An 18271-nucleotide genomic window follows, 5' to 3' on the forward strand; every position below is an offset into this window, starting at 1 on the left:
TGACATTAGGAGGAAGAATGCTACTTCCACAGTGTCTGGCATTTGCAAATGTGTATGAAGCCAAGACTCTTCGTTGTTGTTGATTATTGTTGGCTCCTTCTCCTGGTTGATTGGGATCTCCTTCCATTTCTTGGAATTCCTCCTCAGATTCTTCTTCTCCAATAACGTTCTTCCCTCTTTCAGCTCTTCTTATTCTCCGAAGAGTTCTTTGATCAATTTCAGAGAGAATAGGGGAAGATCTTCCTGTACCTGACATACAAACACCAAACAATAAACACACAAACTCAGAAAGCCAATGAAACTTCAATCTATGGCTAGAATGAAGTTTTAGTTAGTTTAAGCAAAAATTCAAACAGTTAGTGTGTTAGTAAGAATTAGAATAACAGAAAAGAAAAAGTGCTTAATCTAGACCTCCACTTCACTTAATCATTGTCAATCTATTTCAATCCCCGGCAACGGCGCCAAAAACTTGATGTGTGGAAAACAATCCAACACAAAACTCACCGGCAAGTGTACCGGGTCGCATCAAGTAATAATAACTCACATGAGTGAGGTCGATCCCACAGGGATTGAAGGATTGAGCAATTTTAGTTTAGTGGATGATTTAGTCAAGCGAATCAAGTTTTGGTTGAGTGGGTTGTATTTAACAGAAGATAAATTGCTTGAAATGTAAAGGGAGAGGGGAACTTGCAGTAAATTAAAGAATAGGAAAGTAAAATAGACTGAATCTTAAAGAACAAGAAAGTAAATGACTGAAACTTAAAGTGCAAGAAATGTAAATTGTAGTAGCTTAAATGGCAAGAAATATAAATTGCTTGAATGTAAAAGGGAATTGAGGACTGGGATTGCAGAATCTAAACAAAGAGAAAGTAAATTGCACAAAGTTAATATAGCAGGAATTGAATTGGAAGCAATGAAAGCTTAAACAGAAAATTTAAGTAAAATGCAGCAAGGTTCACAGAAGAACCCAAGTAAATTGTGATCTCAGGACTCAAGAGCTTAGGTAGCAGAGCCTAAAACCCAATTTCCTTCCCAGATCCGAGTTATCAAAGCAATTGACAGAAAATTAAAGAAGAAACAGTAAAGAGAATGTAAATTGATTCAATTTTGCAGAAAAGAAAATAAAGGGTTCTTGAGTGAGGATTGAGACAGAATTTCCTCAATTCCAAACACCCAAGAATTAAAACAAAGAAATTAAAAAGACCCAAGCAAGAACGAGGAAGAAGAGAGATCAATTCTCCTCCCCAATTCTCTGAAATCATAGTGAAGACACCAAGAGAAATTCCCAAGTGCAGAAAGAAAGTTCTAAGCTAAAAGAAAGTGCAAAATTCAAAAGCTAAGCAAAAGGTAAGTCAAAAAGGTCCTAATTACATCAAACTAGCTCCTATTTATACACTTTCTATTCTTGGATTTTGGGATTTGGATGGGCTTTTGATTTGGTGAAGAAATGAATTAAAATGGGGTTTTAATTTGAATTTTCGGCCCATGAAAAGTTGCTCCCAGGAGGCTGCCCTGCCCTTGTAGAGGGCAGGGCAGGATTTGGTGCATGTTGGTGCGGCCTTGGTGCGGTCTGGTGCGTGTTTGTGCGCAAAACGCTGCCCTGCCCGCGCCAAGGGCAGGGCAGGAAAAGTTGGTGCGCCAGAAATTTCCTTGGTGCTGCCAGAATCAAGAATTGGTGCGCCAGAATCAAAAATTGGTGCGCCAGAAATTGCCTTGGTGCATAGGACGCTGCCCTGCCCTCGCGGAGGGCAGGGCAGGAAAATTTGGTGCTGCCAGGATCGAACTTGGTGCGTGCTGGTGCTGCCAGGAATGAGCCTTGGTGCGCCAGATTTGAACTTTGGTGCGCCAGATCCATGCACCATCAAAATGCTGCCCTGCCCTCGCGGAGGGCAGGGCAGTGTTTCCACTTTGATGTCCCGTGTTCGAAACACGGCTGGGACACACCCTCAATTAATTTCCTTGGTTTCTTGGCACGGCGCTCAACCTTAGTTCCTTGCTTCTTCCTTGGTCCGTGTTCGATTCTTGTGGCATGCATGGGTGACATTTTTCCTTTGATTTTCTTCCTTGGTGAGCCCGATACTGCCCTTGTGGAGGGCAGGGCAAGGTTCTCTTCTTCTTGGTTCCAAGGCACACTTTTGTGCTCTGCCCTTGTAGTGGGCAGGGCAGAGTTGTCTTCCTTGTTTGGTTTCCTTATGTTGCCCTCCTAGAGGGCAGTGTGCCCTTGTGGAGGGCAATGTTTGCCTCCCCCTTTGCATGCGGCACACTTCCTCTTGCTTTGACCACACTTTCCTTTCCTTAGGCTACACTTCTTAGGCCACGCTTTTCCTTTTCTTTTCTTTTCTTCACCTATAATAGACCAAAACAACCACTCCAAGTATCACTAAATTCAAGAGGCTTATAAATCAATTAAAATTCAATTAAAATTAGCTTAAACCTCATGGATTATCATTAATTTCATGGTGGTTGCTTGATTTAGAGAAGTTATGCATTTTCACTCCAAATCACTTACTTAGGATGCAAGAAAGTGCATAAATGCTAACAAAACAAGAGAAATTAGCTTGAAAAATGGGTATATGATGACTTGTCATCAGTCAAGACCATAGACGCCACAACCACAATTTCAACAACAATGCAACCCACTAACATCCCTCACAGAGATCATATCATCACCCACCTAGCCACCCTTCTCAACATCCATATCAAAACCAACATGACAACTCTCAACCTCCTAACCTCAACCCACCATCACCAACCGAAGATAGACTCTCCAGAATTGAGACTCTACTTGAAGGCATATGTAAGGAAGTTCAAGACAGTAAAGCATTCCAAGAAGAAGTGCGATCCAATATGCAAAATTAAGATGCTGCCATCAAGAAACTTGAAGCACAAATTGGCTACTTATTCAAGCAAGCCCCTGGCCACAACATTCATAGCAACACTAATTCAACCCCAAGGGAGGAGTGTCAGGCTATCACCCTCATAAATGGGAAGGAATTAAAGGAGACCTACAAGAAACCACAAAAGAATAACTCGGATAAAAAGGAAAAGGGACAAGATGAAGTTCAAGTTCCCACTCCCAATTCACATCAAGAGGGAGAAGTGCTGAAGCCATACTTTCCAAAAGCCCCATACCCTCAGCAATTGAAGAAGAAGGGAGAGGACAGCCAATTCTCAAGGTTCTTGGAAATCTTCAAGAAACTACAGATTAACATACCCTTTGCTGAAGTAATAGAGCAAATGCCACTCAATGCCAAGTTCTTAAAGGAGTTGATGACCAAGAAGGGAAGCTGGAAGAACAATGAGACTGTGGTACTAACCGAAGAATGCAGTGCCATCATCCAGCACAAATTAAAGGATCCTGAGAGCTTCCAAATTCCTTGTATCATAGGGGAGATCACAGTGGAAAAGGCTTTATGTGATCTAGGAGCTAGCATAAATCTGATGTCCTTAGCAATGATGAAGAAAATGAGGATTGAGGAGGCCAAGCCAACAAGAATGGCCCTGCAACTGACAGACCGATCATTGAAGTTTTCTCACAGAATAGTAGAAGACTTGTTGGTAAAGGTAGGATACTTTATCTTTCCAGCAGACTTTGTAGTGTTGGATATGGAGGAAGGAGCCAAGACCTCTATCATCTTATGAAGGCCATTCTTAGCCACTGCCGGAGCCATCATTTATGTCCAGAAGGGTGAACTTGTCCTTAGACTACATGAGGAGAAAATGATATTCAATGTGTTCAAGGCCATGAGTTACCCACAAGACTCATTGGGAGAATGTATGAGGTTGGACTCAGTGGATGCTGTAGTGCAAGAGACTCTTAAAGAGGAAGAACTTGAGGGGTTAGCAGAAGAAGAGGAATTGGCATTAAGAGAAGAGGCTGCAACAGCTGAAGTTCATGTTTAGGGCACACTAGAGGAGAATGATGAAAGAAAAGAAGCACCTAAACTTGAACTAAATGCACTGTCGCCCACTCTCAAGTATGCATATTTAGGAGAGAATGAAAGCTATCCAGTGATCATAAACTCAGCCCTTAGCCAAGAACAAGAGGAGGAATTACTCCAAGTATTACAAAAGCATAAGGATGCCATTGGATGGACACTTGCTGATTTGAAGGGAATCAGTTCGGCCATATGCATGCATAAGATACTATTGAAAGATGATGCCAAACCTTCCATTCAACCCCAAAGGAGGCTGAATCCAGTCATAAAGGAAGTGGTACAGAAGGAAGTCATGAAGCTGTGGCAGGGAGGAGTAATCTACCCAATTTCGGATAGCCCATGGGTCAGCCCCGTCCAAGTGGTCCCCAAGAAAGGAGGAATCATTGTGGTACCCAATGAAAGGAATGAGCTAATCCCTACAAGAACCATCACAGGATGGAGGATGTGTATCGATTACAGAAAATTCAATGAAGCCACAAGAAAAAGATCACTTCCCACTTCCCTTCATGGACCAGATGCTGGAAAGACTTGCAGGACACGCATATTATTATTTTCTAGATGGTTATTCAAGATATAACCAAATAGTGGTTGATCCAAGAGGCCAGGAAAAAACATCATTTACTTGCCCATATGGGGTGTTTTCCTACAGGCACATGCCATTTGGGCTATGTAATGCACCTGCAACTTTTCAACACTGCATGCTTTCTATCTTCTCGGATATGATAGAGAAGTTCATTGAAGTCTTCATGGATGACTTTTCAGTATTCGGAGATTCCTTTCCTAATTGCGTAAATCATCTTGCCTTGGTATTAAAAAGATGTCAAAAGACCAATCTGGTCTTGAATTGGGAAAAATGTCACTTTATGGTGACAGACGAAATAGTCCTTGGCCATAAATTTTCTAACCAAGCCATTGAGGTAGACAGAGCTAAGGTGGAACTAATTGAAAAATTACCTCCATCGAGTGATGTCAAGGCAATTAGGAGCTTTTTGGGGGCATGCTGACTTCTACAGAAGATTTATTAAAGATTTTTCAAAGATAGCCAAGCCCTTAAGCAATTGATGAGCGGATAATTTATACGATTTTTTACATTATTTTAGGTAGTTTTTAGTAGGTTCTAGCTACTTTTTAGTATGTTTTTATTAGTTTTCTTGCAAAATTCATATTTATAGACTACTATGAGTTTGTGTATTTTTCTGTGATTTCAGGTATTTTCTGGCTGAAATTGAGGGATCTGAGTAAAAATCTGATTCAGGCTGAAAAAAGACTGCTGATGCTGTTGGATTCTGATCTCCCTACACTCAGAATGGATTTTTTAGAGCTACAGAAGTCCAATTGCTGCTCTCTCAATTGGGTTGGAAAGTAGACATCCAGGGCTTTACAGAAATATATAATAGTTCATACTTTCCTTGAAGATAAATGACATAAACTGGCTTTTAACGCCAGTTCCATGTTGCATTCTGGCGTTGAACGCCAGAAACAGGTTGCAAGTTGGAGTTAAACACCAGAAATAGGTTACAACCTGACGTTTAACTCCAAAAATAGTCCAAGCACGTGAGAAGCTTAAGTCTCAGCCCCAGCACACACCAAGTGGGCCCCAGAAGTGGATTTCTGCACTATCTATCTTAGTTTACTCATTTTTTGTAAACTTAGGTTACTAGTTTAGTATTTAAACAAATTTTTAGAGATTTATTCTGTACCTCATGACATTTTAGATCTGAACTTTGTATTCTCTGACGGCATGAGTCTCTAAACTCTATTGTTGGGTGTGAGGAGCTCTGTAGCGTCTCGATGAACTAGTGCAATTATTTCTGTTTTCTATTCAAACACGCTTGTTTCTATCTAAGATATTCATTCGCACTTCAATATGAAGAAGGTGATGATCCATGACACTCATCACCATTTTCAACCTATGAACGCGTGCCTAACAACCACTTTTGTTCTACCTTCGATTGAATGAGTATCTCTTGGATTCCTTAATCAGAGTCTTCGTGGTATAAGCTAGAATCCATTGGCAGCATCGTTGAGAATCCGGAAAGTCTAAACCTTGTCTGTGGTATTCTGAGTAGGATTCAGGAATTGGATGACTGTGACGAGCTTCAAACTCGCGAGTGTTGAGCGTAGTGACAAACGCAAAATGATCAATGGATCCTATTCCGATATGATCGAGAACCGACAGATGATTAGCCGTGCGGTGATAGCGCATTTGGACCATTTTCACTGAGAGGACGGATGGTAGCCATTGACAATGGTGATCCACCAACACACAGCTTGCCATAGAAGGAACCTTGCATGCGTGAAGAAGATGACAGTAGAAAAGCAGAGATTCAGAAGACAAAGCATCTCCAAAACTCTAACACATTCTCCATTACTGCGTAACAATTACTCATTTCATGCTCTTCACTTTTTACAATTGAAACTAAAGAACCCTATTGGTATCCTGACTAAGAATAATAAGATAACCATAGCTTGCTTCAAGCCAACAATCTCTGTGGGATCGACCCTTACTCACGTAAGGTATTACTTAGACGACCCAGTGCACTTGCTGGTTAGATGTGCAGAATTATATAGTGTGAGTGTAATTTTCGTACACCAGCAATCTCCTTATGTCTGATACACCATTTATCTTTGATGAGAAGTGCATGCTCGCATTTGAAAACTTGAAAAAGAAGCTGTCCTCAGCTCCTATCATCACCCCACCTGATTGGAACTTGCCATTCGAACTGATGTGTGATGCATCTGATTTCGCAGTTGAGGCAGTGTTAGGACAGAGGAAAGATAATTTGGTGCATGTCATATACTATGCCAGCAAGGTCCTCAATGACACTCAACAAAATTATACCACTACTGAGAAGGAGTTGCTGGCAATAGTTTTTGCATTTGACAAATTTAGATCATACCTTATTGGTTCTAAAGTGATTATTTTCACTGATCACACAGTACTTAAATATCTATTTTCCAAACAAGAATCAAAACCAAGACTAATCAAATGGATCTTATTATTGCAGGAATTCAATATTGAGATTAAAGACAAAAAGGGCGTGGAGAACAAGGTAGCAGATCATCTATCCAGGATCCTTTGTGAGAAAGGTGCTACACATGATACAAGTGTGAATGAGTTCTTTCCAGATGAGCAGTTAATGTTGGTTCACAAGGCAGCCTGGTTTGCAGATATTGCCAATTTTAAGGCAGCTGGTGACTTGCCTCCTGGAATCAACAAACATCAAAGAAGAAAACTCATCAATGATGTTAAATATTTCATTTGGGATGAGCCATATCTCTTCAAGAAGTGCTCAGATGGAATCCTTAGGAGGTGCATTTCAGAAGAAGAGGGACGAGAGGTCCTATGGAATTGCCTTGGTTCTAGATATGGAGGTCATTTTGAGGAGAAAGAACCACAGCGAAGGTGCTGCAATGTAGGTTCTTCTGGCCCACTATCTTCAAGGATGCCAAGGAACTGGTGAGGAGCTGCGATGAGTGCCAAAGGGCTGGAAATCTACCTAAGAGAAATGAGATGCCACAACAATTCATCTTAGAACTTGAACTATTTGATGTATGAGGGATCGACTTCATGGGACCATTCCCAACCTCATATTCGAACAAGTATATTTTGGTGGCAGTGGACTATGTATCTAAGTGGGTGGAGGCCGTGGCAACCCCAACAAATGACAACAAGGTGGTCATAAACTTTCTTAGAAAGAATATCTTCAGCAGATTTGGAGTTCCACGAGCCCTCATCAATGACGGAGGGAGTCATTTTTGCAATAGACCATTGGAGACCCTACTCCTAAGTTATGAGGTGAAGCATAAGGTTCCCACACCTTATCATCCCCAAACAAGTGGGCAAACTGATATATCCAACAGAGAGTTAAAAAGGATCTTGGAAAAGACTGTGGGAGCATCAAGAAAGGACTGGGCGAAAAAGTTGGATGATGCTCTTTGGGCGTACAGGACAGCCATCAAAACACCAATTGGGATGTCCCCATATCAACTGGTGTATGGAAAGGCATGTTACTTACCATTAGAGCTGGAGCACAAAGCCTTTTAGGCTCTCAAGATACTAAACCTCGACAGCACTGCTGCTGGTGAAAAAAGGGTCTTACAGCTGCAAGAACTGGAAGAGTTTAGGTCTCAAGCCTATGAAAACACCAAGATCTACAAGAAAAAAGCAAAAAGGAGACATGATCTCAACCTGGCACCAAGAAGTTTCGAAGAAGGACAACATGTACTCCTCTACGACTCCAAACTGAGACTCTTCCCTGGAAAACTCAAATCAAGGTGGTTGGGACCCTTTTTGGTCACAAAGGTCTCACCTTATGCACACATAGAAATCATGGAAGAAATCTCAAGGAGGACATTCACTGTGAATGGGCAAAGACTCAAACACTACTTGGGCAGCATGAGGGAGGACCCTAAACAGAAGTATAATCTCAACTAGAGAAGCAACCGTCGAGCTAGCAACGCTAAAAAAGCGCTTTATTGGGAGGCAACCCAACCTGAGGTAGTTTTTTTTCATTATTGTCTCAATAAAAGATTCAAGTAGAGTACTCTGTATTGTGAGGAGCTAAGTTTGATGTTGCATACCAAAACATTCCAAGGGTGAATGTGAAACTCTAAGTTTGGTGTTCCACCAAAGACTCCATCTGAAGAGTGCATTGCAACCCTTCAGTGATAAAGCATTTGCTCTAACAAACAGAGAAACTACTTTACAGATGTTCAACCTCTAATGCATAGTTTGCTTTTCTAGTTCATAGTTGTTTTCTTAATAAAATCACATGAGGTTTCTGCATGTATTCAATTTGTTGCATTAGGCAAGGAACTAAGTTTGCTGTTCACACGCCAAATTAGGTTCAGAAATTCACAAGCATACATGCATGCTAACTATCTTTCAAGTGCTTGGGGAACAAGCAACTTCCAATAGTGTCACAAGAATTCAATCAATCTCAGGGAATAATCATACACCATCATCCAAGGAGACAAACAAGGATGCAAAAGCTAGGATGATGATGACAAGGAAGACATCAAGAGGTTGTATTGAACTGTCTCTGAGTTGTAGTACTTTAATTGAAAGTATGATTGAATATTGTTCTTAGGGACATTCATATTCTGCTTGTTCCTCTTTATTCACATATAAGTGTGTTCGTCTAAGTCCATGTCTTTCATTTTCATCTTGCTTACATGTATGCTTGTCCTCTAAGGCAAATAAAAGAAAATGTTATGAAAAAAACAAGAGTGGAGTTTATCTTGTGAAGTAAGTTCTCAATGTTTGTGGTATGGTAATTGGTTAGCTAAGTTGGTTCACCAACAAGGTATATAGGCAACTATATGCTCTAAGTCACATGCTTGAAGCACATCCTATGAGACTAGCCAAACAACAAGATCCTAATAAGAAAAAGAGAAAGAACAATAAGAGTTTGAGAAGGAAAGAAAAATAATAAGAAATAAGGCTAGGCACCAAGGCTTTGAATATTAAGGCATGTGTCTGTGGTGCTCCTGTGCAAGGGATATGCTTGGATGAATAAGCTATCAGGGGTGCCTTATCACTTGGTAACTTAGGTTAACTAACCCGGGATTATCAGCTGAAAGTCCACTATCAAGAGCAACCTTTGCTACAGAGCACTTAGTAACCCAAAGAGGTGCTGGACACCAAGGTCTCAAGAAAGAAAATAACAAACCATATGCCTGTGGTGTGCATGTATGGGGGAAAGAGACTTGAGGGAGTAAGTCCTTAGGGATGTCTTAACACCTAGTACCTTGAACCAACTGGTTCGGGAGTGTTGGATGAAAGCTTATCTTAAAGAGTCGCCCTCTCACAGAGCTCTTAGCCCAAGAATGCAATAAACCTTGGAAAAGAAGGGAGGATCAATAAATAAGAAGTCTCACAGGGTGCAATCAAGTGAGTGTTCAAGGGCATGATAAGGACCTAAAAACCAGTAAAGGAATGAACCTAAGTTGCTATGCATGAAACCCTATAGACTAAGAACTTGACTTCTATAATAATGATTTATTTATCTTGTTCTTTCATTCATCTTTTCTATGTTTCAGTACTTGCTTAGGGACAAGCAAGCTTTAAGTTTGGTGTTGTGATGCCAGGGCATCTTGGCCAGTTTCACTGACTTTTTCTTTACTGTTTTAGGGTAGTTTCATGCAGTTTCTTAGTAAATAAGCAAGTTTTGGGTAGATATACACTTACATCTTGATTCAAGCAAACATTGTGAACTTTACATGATTTCATGAGAATTATGCACGAATTGAATGATAAAATGGATAATGCATGATCTCATGACTTGGAACAGAGCTTTGATGCACTTTATTTGCTTGATTTCAGGACAAAAGAAAGCAAGGAAGAGCCACGTTAGCAGCCACATTAGTCTAATTAACGTGACCACTAACGTGGAATGGGAATAAGCTTGTAGCGTTAATGGAAAAAGTGATCGCCAATAACGCCTTCGAATCCATCATAACCCACGTTAGTTGCCACGTTACTTACATTAACGTGGTAGCTAATGTGGAAGAAAAGGGAAGCTCCAACGTTAGTGGTAAAAGTGAATACCACTAACGTTCCAAAAGGGAACACTTAGCCATGTTAAGAGTCACGTTAATCCAGTTAACGTGAACTGTAACGTGGGAGGAGAAAGCAATCGCCAACGTTAGTGACACTCACCTTTGTCACTAACGTTGGACTAAGCCAATATTGCCCACGTTAGTGGTCACGTTAAGACCACTAACATGAAGGGTAACGTGGAGCAATAAATGATAGGCTAACATTTGTGACATTCACCTTTGTCACTAACGTGGGAAGAAGGGGCATTTGAAGCATTAGTGACAAAGGTAAGTGTCACTAACGCTCTCGAAGCTTGGGCATGCCCACGTTAAGGGCCACGTTAGTTACACTAACGTGGATCACTAACGTGGGGAAAAGAAGCAAAGAGCAATGTTATTGGTAAAGGTGAATGCCAATAACGTTTGCGAAGGACTAAGAGGCAACGTTATTGGAAAAGGTGAATGCCAATAACGTTTGCGAAGGACCAAGAGGCAACATTATTGGAAAAGGTGAATGCCAATAACGTTTGCGAAGGACCAAGAGGGAACGTTAGTGGTCACGTTAGTGCCACTAATGTTGAATTTAACGTGGATCATTTTGGTTTGGAACGTTAGTGAAAAAGGTGATCGTCACTAACGTTCTCGAACCCACATTTTTAACGTTAACACTACTAACGTCCTAACTAACGTCCACCCATGCCTAACTCACACTTTTTCTGCAAGCAAAGCTGAGCCAACTGAAGATTGTAACTACTTTAACTCAAGTTCAAAGGCCCATATCCAAGACTTGAAGAACTGACTAGAAGATCAAGAAGAGTAGTATATAGAGGAGTAGTTTTGAACTAGAGGGAAGCTTGGCATTTTGGAGAATTACACTCTGTATATTTACTTTACTGGACTTTCTAGATTGTTTTGGAATGTACTTTTCTCTATCATCTTCCATTTCCAGAGCTATAAACAACTAAACCCCTTTCATTGGGTTAGGGAGCTCTGTTGTAATTTAATGGATCAATTACAATTTTCATTCTTCTTCCTCTTTCTTTTCTCTTGATTTACTAGAAAGCTTTTTATCTTAATTCAATTGGTTAGTTGTCTTGGAAAAGAAACTCTCCATAATTGGATCTCCTCTGAGCCTTGGAAAAGGGATGAGGAGATCATGCTAGAAATTCTTTCTCATGTTGGACCAAATTGGGGTTTCGACGGATATAGTGACATATAATCCTCCCAACACTTTGATTTGGAAATACATGTGGTATAATCAGTGACCATACTACATCTCTTCCCATGAACAATTAAATCAAGGAATTGGACGTTCAAGCTTAGAGAGATTGGGTTGCAAAGGAATTAGGATCCAATCACCTAAGATTCCCAAGGAGATCAATGAATGCATTGATTGAGGAAAAGATGAGAATGAACTTGATCTGGAGAATGCAGCATCTCCTAAGCCCAATGAATCCCCCATTTCTGATCTTACCCATTCTCTTTACTTTCTGCCATTTATCTTTATGTTCATCTCTCCAAACCCCCATTTAAGATTCTGCACTTTACTTTCTACAATTTACTTTCCCGCTATTTAATTTTCTGCAACTCTCAACTTAATTTCTGCTTAGCTCAACTAGCACATTCTTCCAACTAAAGTTGCTTGACCAATCAATCCCTGTGGGATTCGACCTCACTCGATTGTGAGTTTTTACTTGACAATAATTCGGTATACTTGCCGAAGGGAAATTTGTTGAAAGACAAGTTTCCGTGCATCAAGTTTATGGCGCCGTTGCCGGGGATTGATTTTGTGTCGACAATGATCAAGTTGGAAGATCAGTAGATTGAGCATTTTTCTTTTGCTTGTTTATTTTACCTAGTCATTTACCTTCAGTTTCAGTTAATTCCTTCATGTATCCCCTCTCCCCTCTTTATTTTTTTTCTTTTTGTTGTTATTTACAATTTTATTTACTAACCCACTAACTGTTTGACAATTTGCACCACTCACACTAACAACCACTCTAATAAGAATAATCTCTTCATTTTATTTCTTGCTTTGGGTTTTGTTAGTTGTATGACAGGGAGAAGAAGCAGAGCTTCAACTTCCTTTGATTCTGAACCTGAGAGGACCTTCCTTAGATTGAGGAGGGAAGCAAGAGGAAAAAGAGTCATTGGTGCTGAGGAAGAGGAGGAGTACTTTGAAACAAATATGGAGGAGAACCTGAAAAACAACCATATAGAAGAAGCTCACAACCATGCCAGAGAAGGCCCTGTGAATCATGATGGGCAAGAGAGAAGAGTTCTAGGCTATTACATCAATCCAAACCCAGGAAATTGTCAAAGTAGTATCCAAAAGCCAACCATACATGCCAATAACTTTGAATTAAAACCCCAACTTATCACCCTTGTTCAGAACAACTGTTCATTCGGAGGAAGCACCTAAGAAGACCCCAATCAACATCTAACACCTTCCTAAGAATATGTGACACTGTGAAGTCTAATGGTGTTCATCCGGATGTCTATAGACTGCTTTTGTTCCCTTTTTCACTCAGGGACAAAGCATCTAAATGGCTGGAATCCTTCCCGAAGGAGAGCTTAACAAATTGGGAAGAGGAGTAAGCCCAGCATTCAACGCCCAAAGAGGAGTAATCCCAGCATTCAACGCCCAAAACTGGCATTCAATGCCACCTAGGGAGGAAGAGAACAACACGCTCACCCCCTAAGGAGCATTCAACGCCAAGAAGCCCAAGTTGAACGCCGGACATACAAAGCAATCACCAAAGTGGGCCCAAAGTGGATTTCAGCACTATTTAGCTTTTCTAGTCTTATCTTTGTACTTCTTAATTTAAATTTACATTTCTTGGGGTGAGTATTTTTACTATTTAAAGAGAAGATCACTTAGGATTGAGGAATCAATTTACGAATAGACAGATCATCTCTATTTTCTCTGTAAAGTATGAGCAAATAAACTTCCTAGGTTAAGGTTAGGAGCTCTGCTTGTCCTATGGATTAATATTATTACTTTTCTCCTTTAATATATGTTTGATTTCATTCTATGATGTATTGTTGTTCTTCATCTAAACGAATTTGGGGTGGAACGAGAGTATGACCCCTTATTCTACATGAGTTCTTACGAGTCCTGAACCGGATAGTATTGAGCTATAGCTTGAGAATACATCACTTAAACCAACAGTTTATCTGGGCTAACTGAGATATGTGACATAAAATGTTGTTAGTTTTGGGTAATCAGGTTTCTGTGGTGCTAAGGCTAGAATATTGAGCTTCATTCTCCGATCCGAAAGATCTGACCTTGTCTGTGGCGCTTTAAGTAGGATCAAGGGAGAGTGAATTGTGTGAGCTTCATCCTCGTTCATATTAAAACACCATTGACAATGGCGTTTGATATGGATTAGAGGAGATTGATTGACCACGACCAATGGCGTTAATCACTTACATCTTTGCCATAGAATGAGTCATTCATTGTTGAAGCGGTTGGTAAGAAGTATTAATCTGGAAAGATAAAGCATCTCCAAAGCTTTAACTGATTTCTCATTATTATTTCTACATTAATTCTTTAATGCTTTCTTTACTAATTTGTTTACGCCTACAACAACAACCACTATCTTTCTATTCGCCTGACTAAGATCTGGAGGACAATCATTGCTTGCTCAATCCAACAATCCTCATCGGATCGACCCTCACTCACCTGAGGTATTACTTGGACGACCCGATTCACTTGCCGGTGAAGTTGTGTGAGTTCAATTTCACGCACCAAAATCACTATAGATCCAATTGGGAATGAACAACCCAGAAGAACCCTAGGATCTTACACGACTTCCACTTCTGATTTATATGGAATGAGCATTTGTGTGCCTCCTACAAAATAGACAATTTGAGCTCAACCCACAATTGATCACTCTAGTGCAGCAGAACTGCCAGTTTCATGGACTCCCATAGGAAGAACCTAATGAGTTCCTTACTAATTTTCTGCAGATCTGTCACACTGTAAGGACAAACAAAGTAGACCCTGACGTCTATAGACTACTGCTCTTTCCATTTGCTGTGAAAGATTAAGCAAAGAAATGGTTGGATGCTTTACCCAGAGAAAATATGAACACATGGAGTAAAGTAGTAAACAATTTTCTAAATAAATATTTTCCCCCAAGGAAGCTGACTAAGTTGAGAATAGATATTCAGACCTTTGAGCAAGGAAAGAGCGAATCCCTCTACAATGCTTGGGAGAGGTACAAGCTGATGCTCAGAAAATGCCCCACAAAAATGTTCTCGGATTGGGTTAAGATGAATATTTTCTATTATGGACTCACGGACATGGCCAAGATGTCCCTGGATAACTCTGCTAGTGGTTCAATACACATGAAGAAGACAACTGAAGAAGCTTATGAACTTATTGAGATGGTCACTGACAATCAGTATTTATACTCATTTGGTGAGATCTCAATGAAGGGGAAGTCAAGGCAATGTCCGCTGAACCCACGATTCCTTAACAAAATGAATCTTTAGCCCAGCATTTGCACTTTCTCACACAACAAGTGATGAGCTTGCAAGAATATGGAAGCACAGTTGAACCAAGCCAAACTACAGATATCTGAATAGATAAGAGAAGAGTGCCAAGCTATTCAATTGAGGAATAGAAAGACCCTGAATACCCAACCTCAAAACAGTAGAGCGCAGGATGAAGAGGAAACGTCAGAAGAAGAATACGCATCACCCCAGACTACTGCTCCTGGCATTCAACGCCCAAAAGGGAGCAACACTGGCGTTCAACGCTTAGAAGGGGAATACAATATACATGCCAGTTCAGGAAACTTTCGACCGAGGCAAGATGACAACCCTTCCTCAATCACTATGGATAAATTACTCTGCACCACTCAAGACTCCTGAATACAAAGCTAGGCTACCATATCCTTAGAAAATCTATAAAGTAGAAAAGGATCAGCAATTTTTTAGGTTTCCAGAAACCCTCAAGACACTCGAGATCAAAATCCCATTTGCTGAAGCTCTTGAACAAATACCTTCCTATGCCATGTTTATAAAGGACAAAATAAGCCACAAAAGGGATTGGAGGGAGGCAGGGACAGTTCTCCTCACCAAGGAATGTAGTGCGGTTATTCAAAGAAACCTACCAAAGAAACTACAGGGTCTTGGGAGTTTTCTGATACCATGCACCCTTGGAGACACTTGCATAAGGATAGCCCTATATGATCTTGGAGTAAGCATCAACCTCATGGCAACATCATTAATGAACAAGCTCCAGATCCAAGAAGCCAAGCCTACCCACATCTACCTTCATCTTGTTGATGGCTTCGTCAAGATCCCATCAAGGGTGGTTGATGATATGATTGTCAGGGTTGGACCCTTTATATTTTCAACGGACTTTGTGATCCTAGATATGGAAGAGAATAGAAATGCTTCCATTATTCTAAGAAGACCTTTTCTAGCTACAGGGAGTGATAGGCAAAATTGTGATTCACTCTTTTCATAACTTGAACAATTCTTAGCAATGGCTCCAAAAACTTGGTGCACACTACTATGGTTCACTCACATTCTTCACAACTTCGCACAACTAACCAGCAAGTGCACTGGGTCGTCCAAGTAATAAACCTTACGTGAGTAAGGGTCGATCCCACGGAGATTATTGGTATAAAGCAAGCTATGGTCATCTTGTAAATCTCAGTCAGGTAGATTATAATGGTTATAAAGGTTTTCAAATATTAATAATAAATAAAGCATAAAATAAAGATAGATTTACTTATGTAAATTATTGGTGGAAATTTCAGATAAGTGCATGAAGATGCTTTGTCCCTGTTGAATCTCTGCTTTCCTACTGCCTTCCTTCAATCCTGCATACTCCTTTCCATGGCAAGCTGTATCTAGAGCATCACCGTTGTCAATGGCTACTTCCCATCCTCTCAGTGAAAATGGTCCAAATGCTCTTGTCACAGCATGGCTAATCATCTGTCGGTTTTCGATCATGTCCGAATAGAATCCATTAATTTTTTGCGTCTATCACCATGCCAAACAATCGCGAGTTTGAAGCTCGTCACAGTCATTCAATCCTCGAATCCTACTCGGAATACCACAGACAGGGTTTAGACTTTCTGAATTCTCAAGAATGGCCGCCAATAATTCTAGTTTATACCACGAAGATTCTGATTAAGGAATCCAAGAGATACACGCTCGATCTAAGGTAGAACGGAAGTGGTTGTCAATCACACGTTCATAAAGACGGATGATGATGAACGTCACGGATCATCACATCCATCAGGTTGAAGTGCAGCGAATATCTTAGAATAAGAATAAGCATGAATTGAATAGAAAATAGTATTAATGGCATTAAAACTCGAGGTACAGCAAAGCTCCACACCCTTAATCTATGGTGTGTAGAAACTCCACCGTTGAAAATACATAAGTGATAGTGGTCCAGGCATGGCCGAATGGCCAGCCCCCAAAATGTGATCAAAAGACTGAATGGTCAAAAGACTAGACACTAATACAATAGTAAAAAGTTTTATTTATACTAAACTAGCTACTAGGGTTACAAAGATAAGTAATTGATATAGAAATCCACTTCCGGGGCCCACTTGGTGTGTGCTTGGGCTGAGATTGAGCTTTACACGTGCAAAGGCTTCTCTTGGAGTTAAACGCCAAGTTGTAACATCTGTTTGGTGTTTAACTCTGGTTTGTGACGTGTTTCTGGCGTTTTACTCCAAATTGCAGCATAGAACTGGCGTTGAACGCCAATTTTCGTCGTCTAGGCTCGAAAAAAGTATGGACCATTATATATTGCTGGAAAGCTCTGGATGTCTACTTTCCAATGCCGTTGAGCCATTTGGAGTTCTGTAGCTCCATAAAATCCAATTCCAGTGCAGCAAGGTCAGATTCCAATAGCATCAGCAGTCCTTTGTCAACCTAAATCAGATTTTTGCTCAGGTCCCTCAATTTCAGCCAGAAATACCTGAAATCACAGAAAAAGACACAAACTCATAGTAAAGTCCAGAAATGTGAATTTTTCATAAAAACTAATAAAAACATCCCTAAAAATAGCTAGATCCTACTAAAAACTACCTAAAAACAATGCCAAAAAGTGTATAAATTATCCGCTCATAAGGGAGAACCAACATTGACGTTCAGAAAGGAGAAGTAACACTGAGAGTCAATAAGGATGAGTTCACATTCAATGCTATTAGAGCCATACAACATCTTGACCCCACAGAGGAATGCTTGAAGATTGATGTCATAGAACCCCTGGTTGAAGAGGTACGTGAGATTGAAAGACTTGAGGAGGAGCTGAATAACATTCTTGAAGATGCCATGCCTGAATTGAATGCACCAGAAGAGCAGGAGGAGATGCTGACCACCCCTAAAGTGGAAGATGGGCCTCCTAAACTCGAGCTTAAGCCTTTGCCACCATCCTTGAAATATGTGTTCTTAGGAGATGGTGACACATATCCAGTCATTATAAGCTCTGCCCTAGAGCAGTAAGAAGAAGAGGTGCTAATCCAAGTACTCAAGGCCCACAAGACAGCTATCAGATGGACCATAAGTGACTTAAAAGGAATCAGTCCAACTCAATGTATGAACAATTCAGACTTGAAGATGATGCTAAACCCGTGGTGCAACCAAAAAGGAGACTAAATTCAGTTATGAATGAAGTGCTCCGAAAAGAAGTTACAAAGCTATGGGAGGCTGGGATAATATACCCCATTTCAAATAGTCCCTGGGTAAGCCCTGTATAAGTGGTACCCAAGAAAGGTGGGATTACAGTGATCTACAACGAGAGGAATGTTTTG

General features: G+C 40.5%; 1 protein-coding gene across 1 annotated transcript; it reads left to right on the forward strand.

The window, feature by feature from the left end:
* The first annotated feature begins 14789 nt into the window (after positions 1 to 14789).
* LOC112803322 (uncharacterized) lies at positions 14790 to 17963 on the forward strand. Its single transcript, XM_025846823.1, has 3 exons — positions 14790 to 14935; positions 15429 to 15828; positions 17613 to 17963. Exons 1-3 carry the CDS (start codon positions 14790 to 14792, stop codon positions 17961 to 17963), a joined length of 897 nt encoding a protein of 298 aa, XP_025702608.1.
* The last annotated feature ends 308 nt before the right edge of the window (positions 17964 to 18271 follow it).

The sequence above is a fragment of the Arachis hypogaea genome, chromosome 5 (genome assembly GCF_003086295.3).
Source record: "Arachis hypogaea cultivar Tifrunner chromosome 5, arahy.Tifrunner.gnm2.J5K5, whole genome shotgun sequence".
Taxonomy (NCBI): Eukaryota; Viridiplantae; Streptophyta; class Magnoliopsida; order Fabales; family Fabaceae; genus Arachis; species Arachis hypogaea.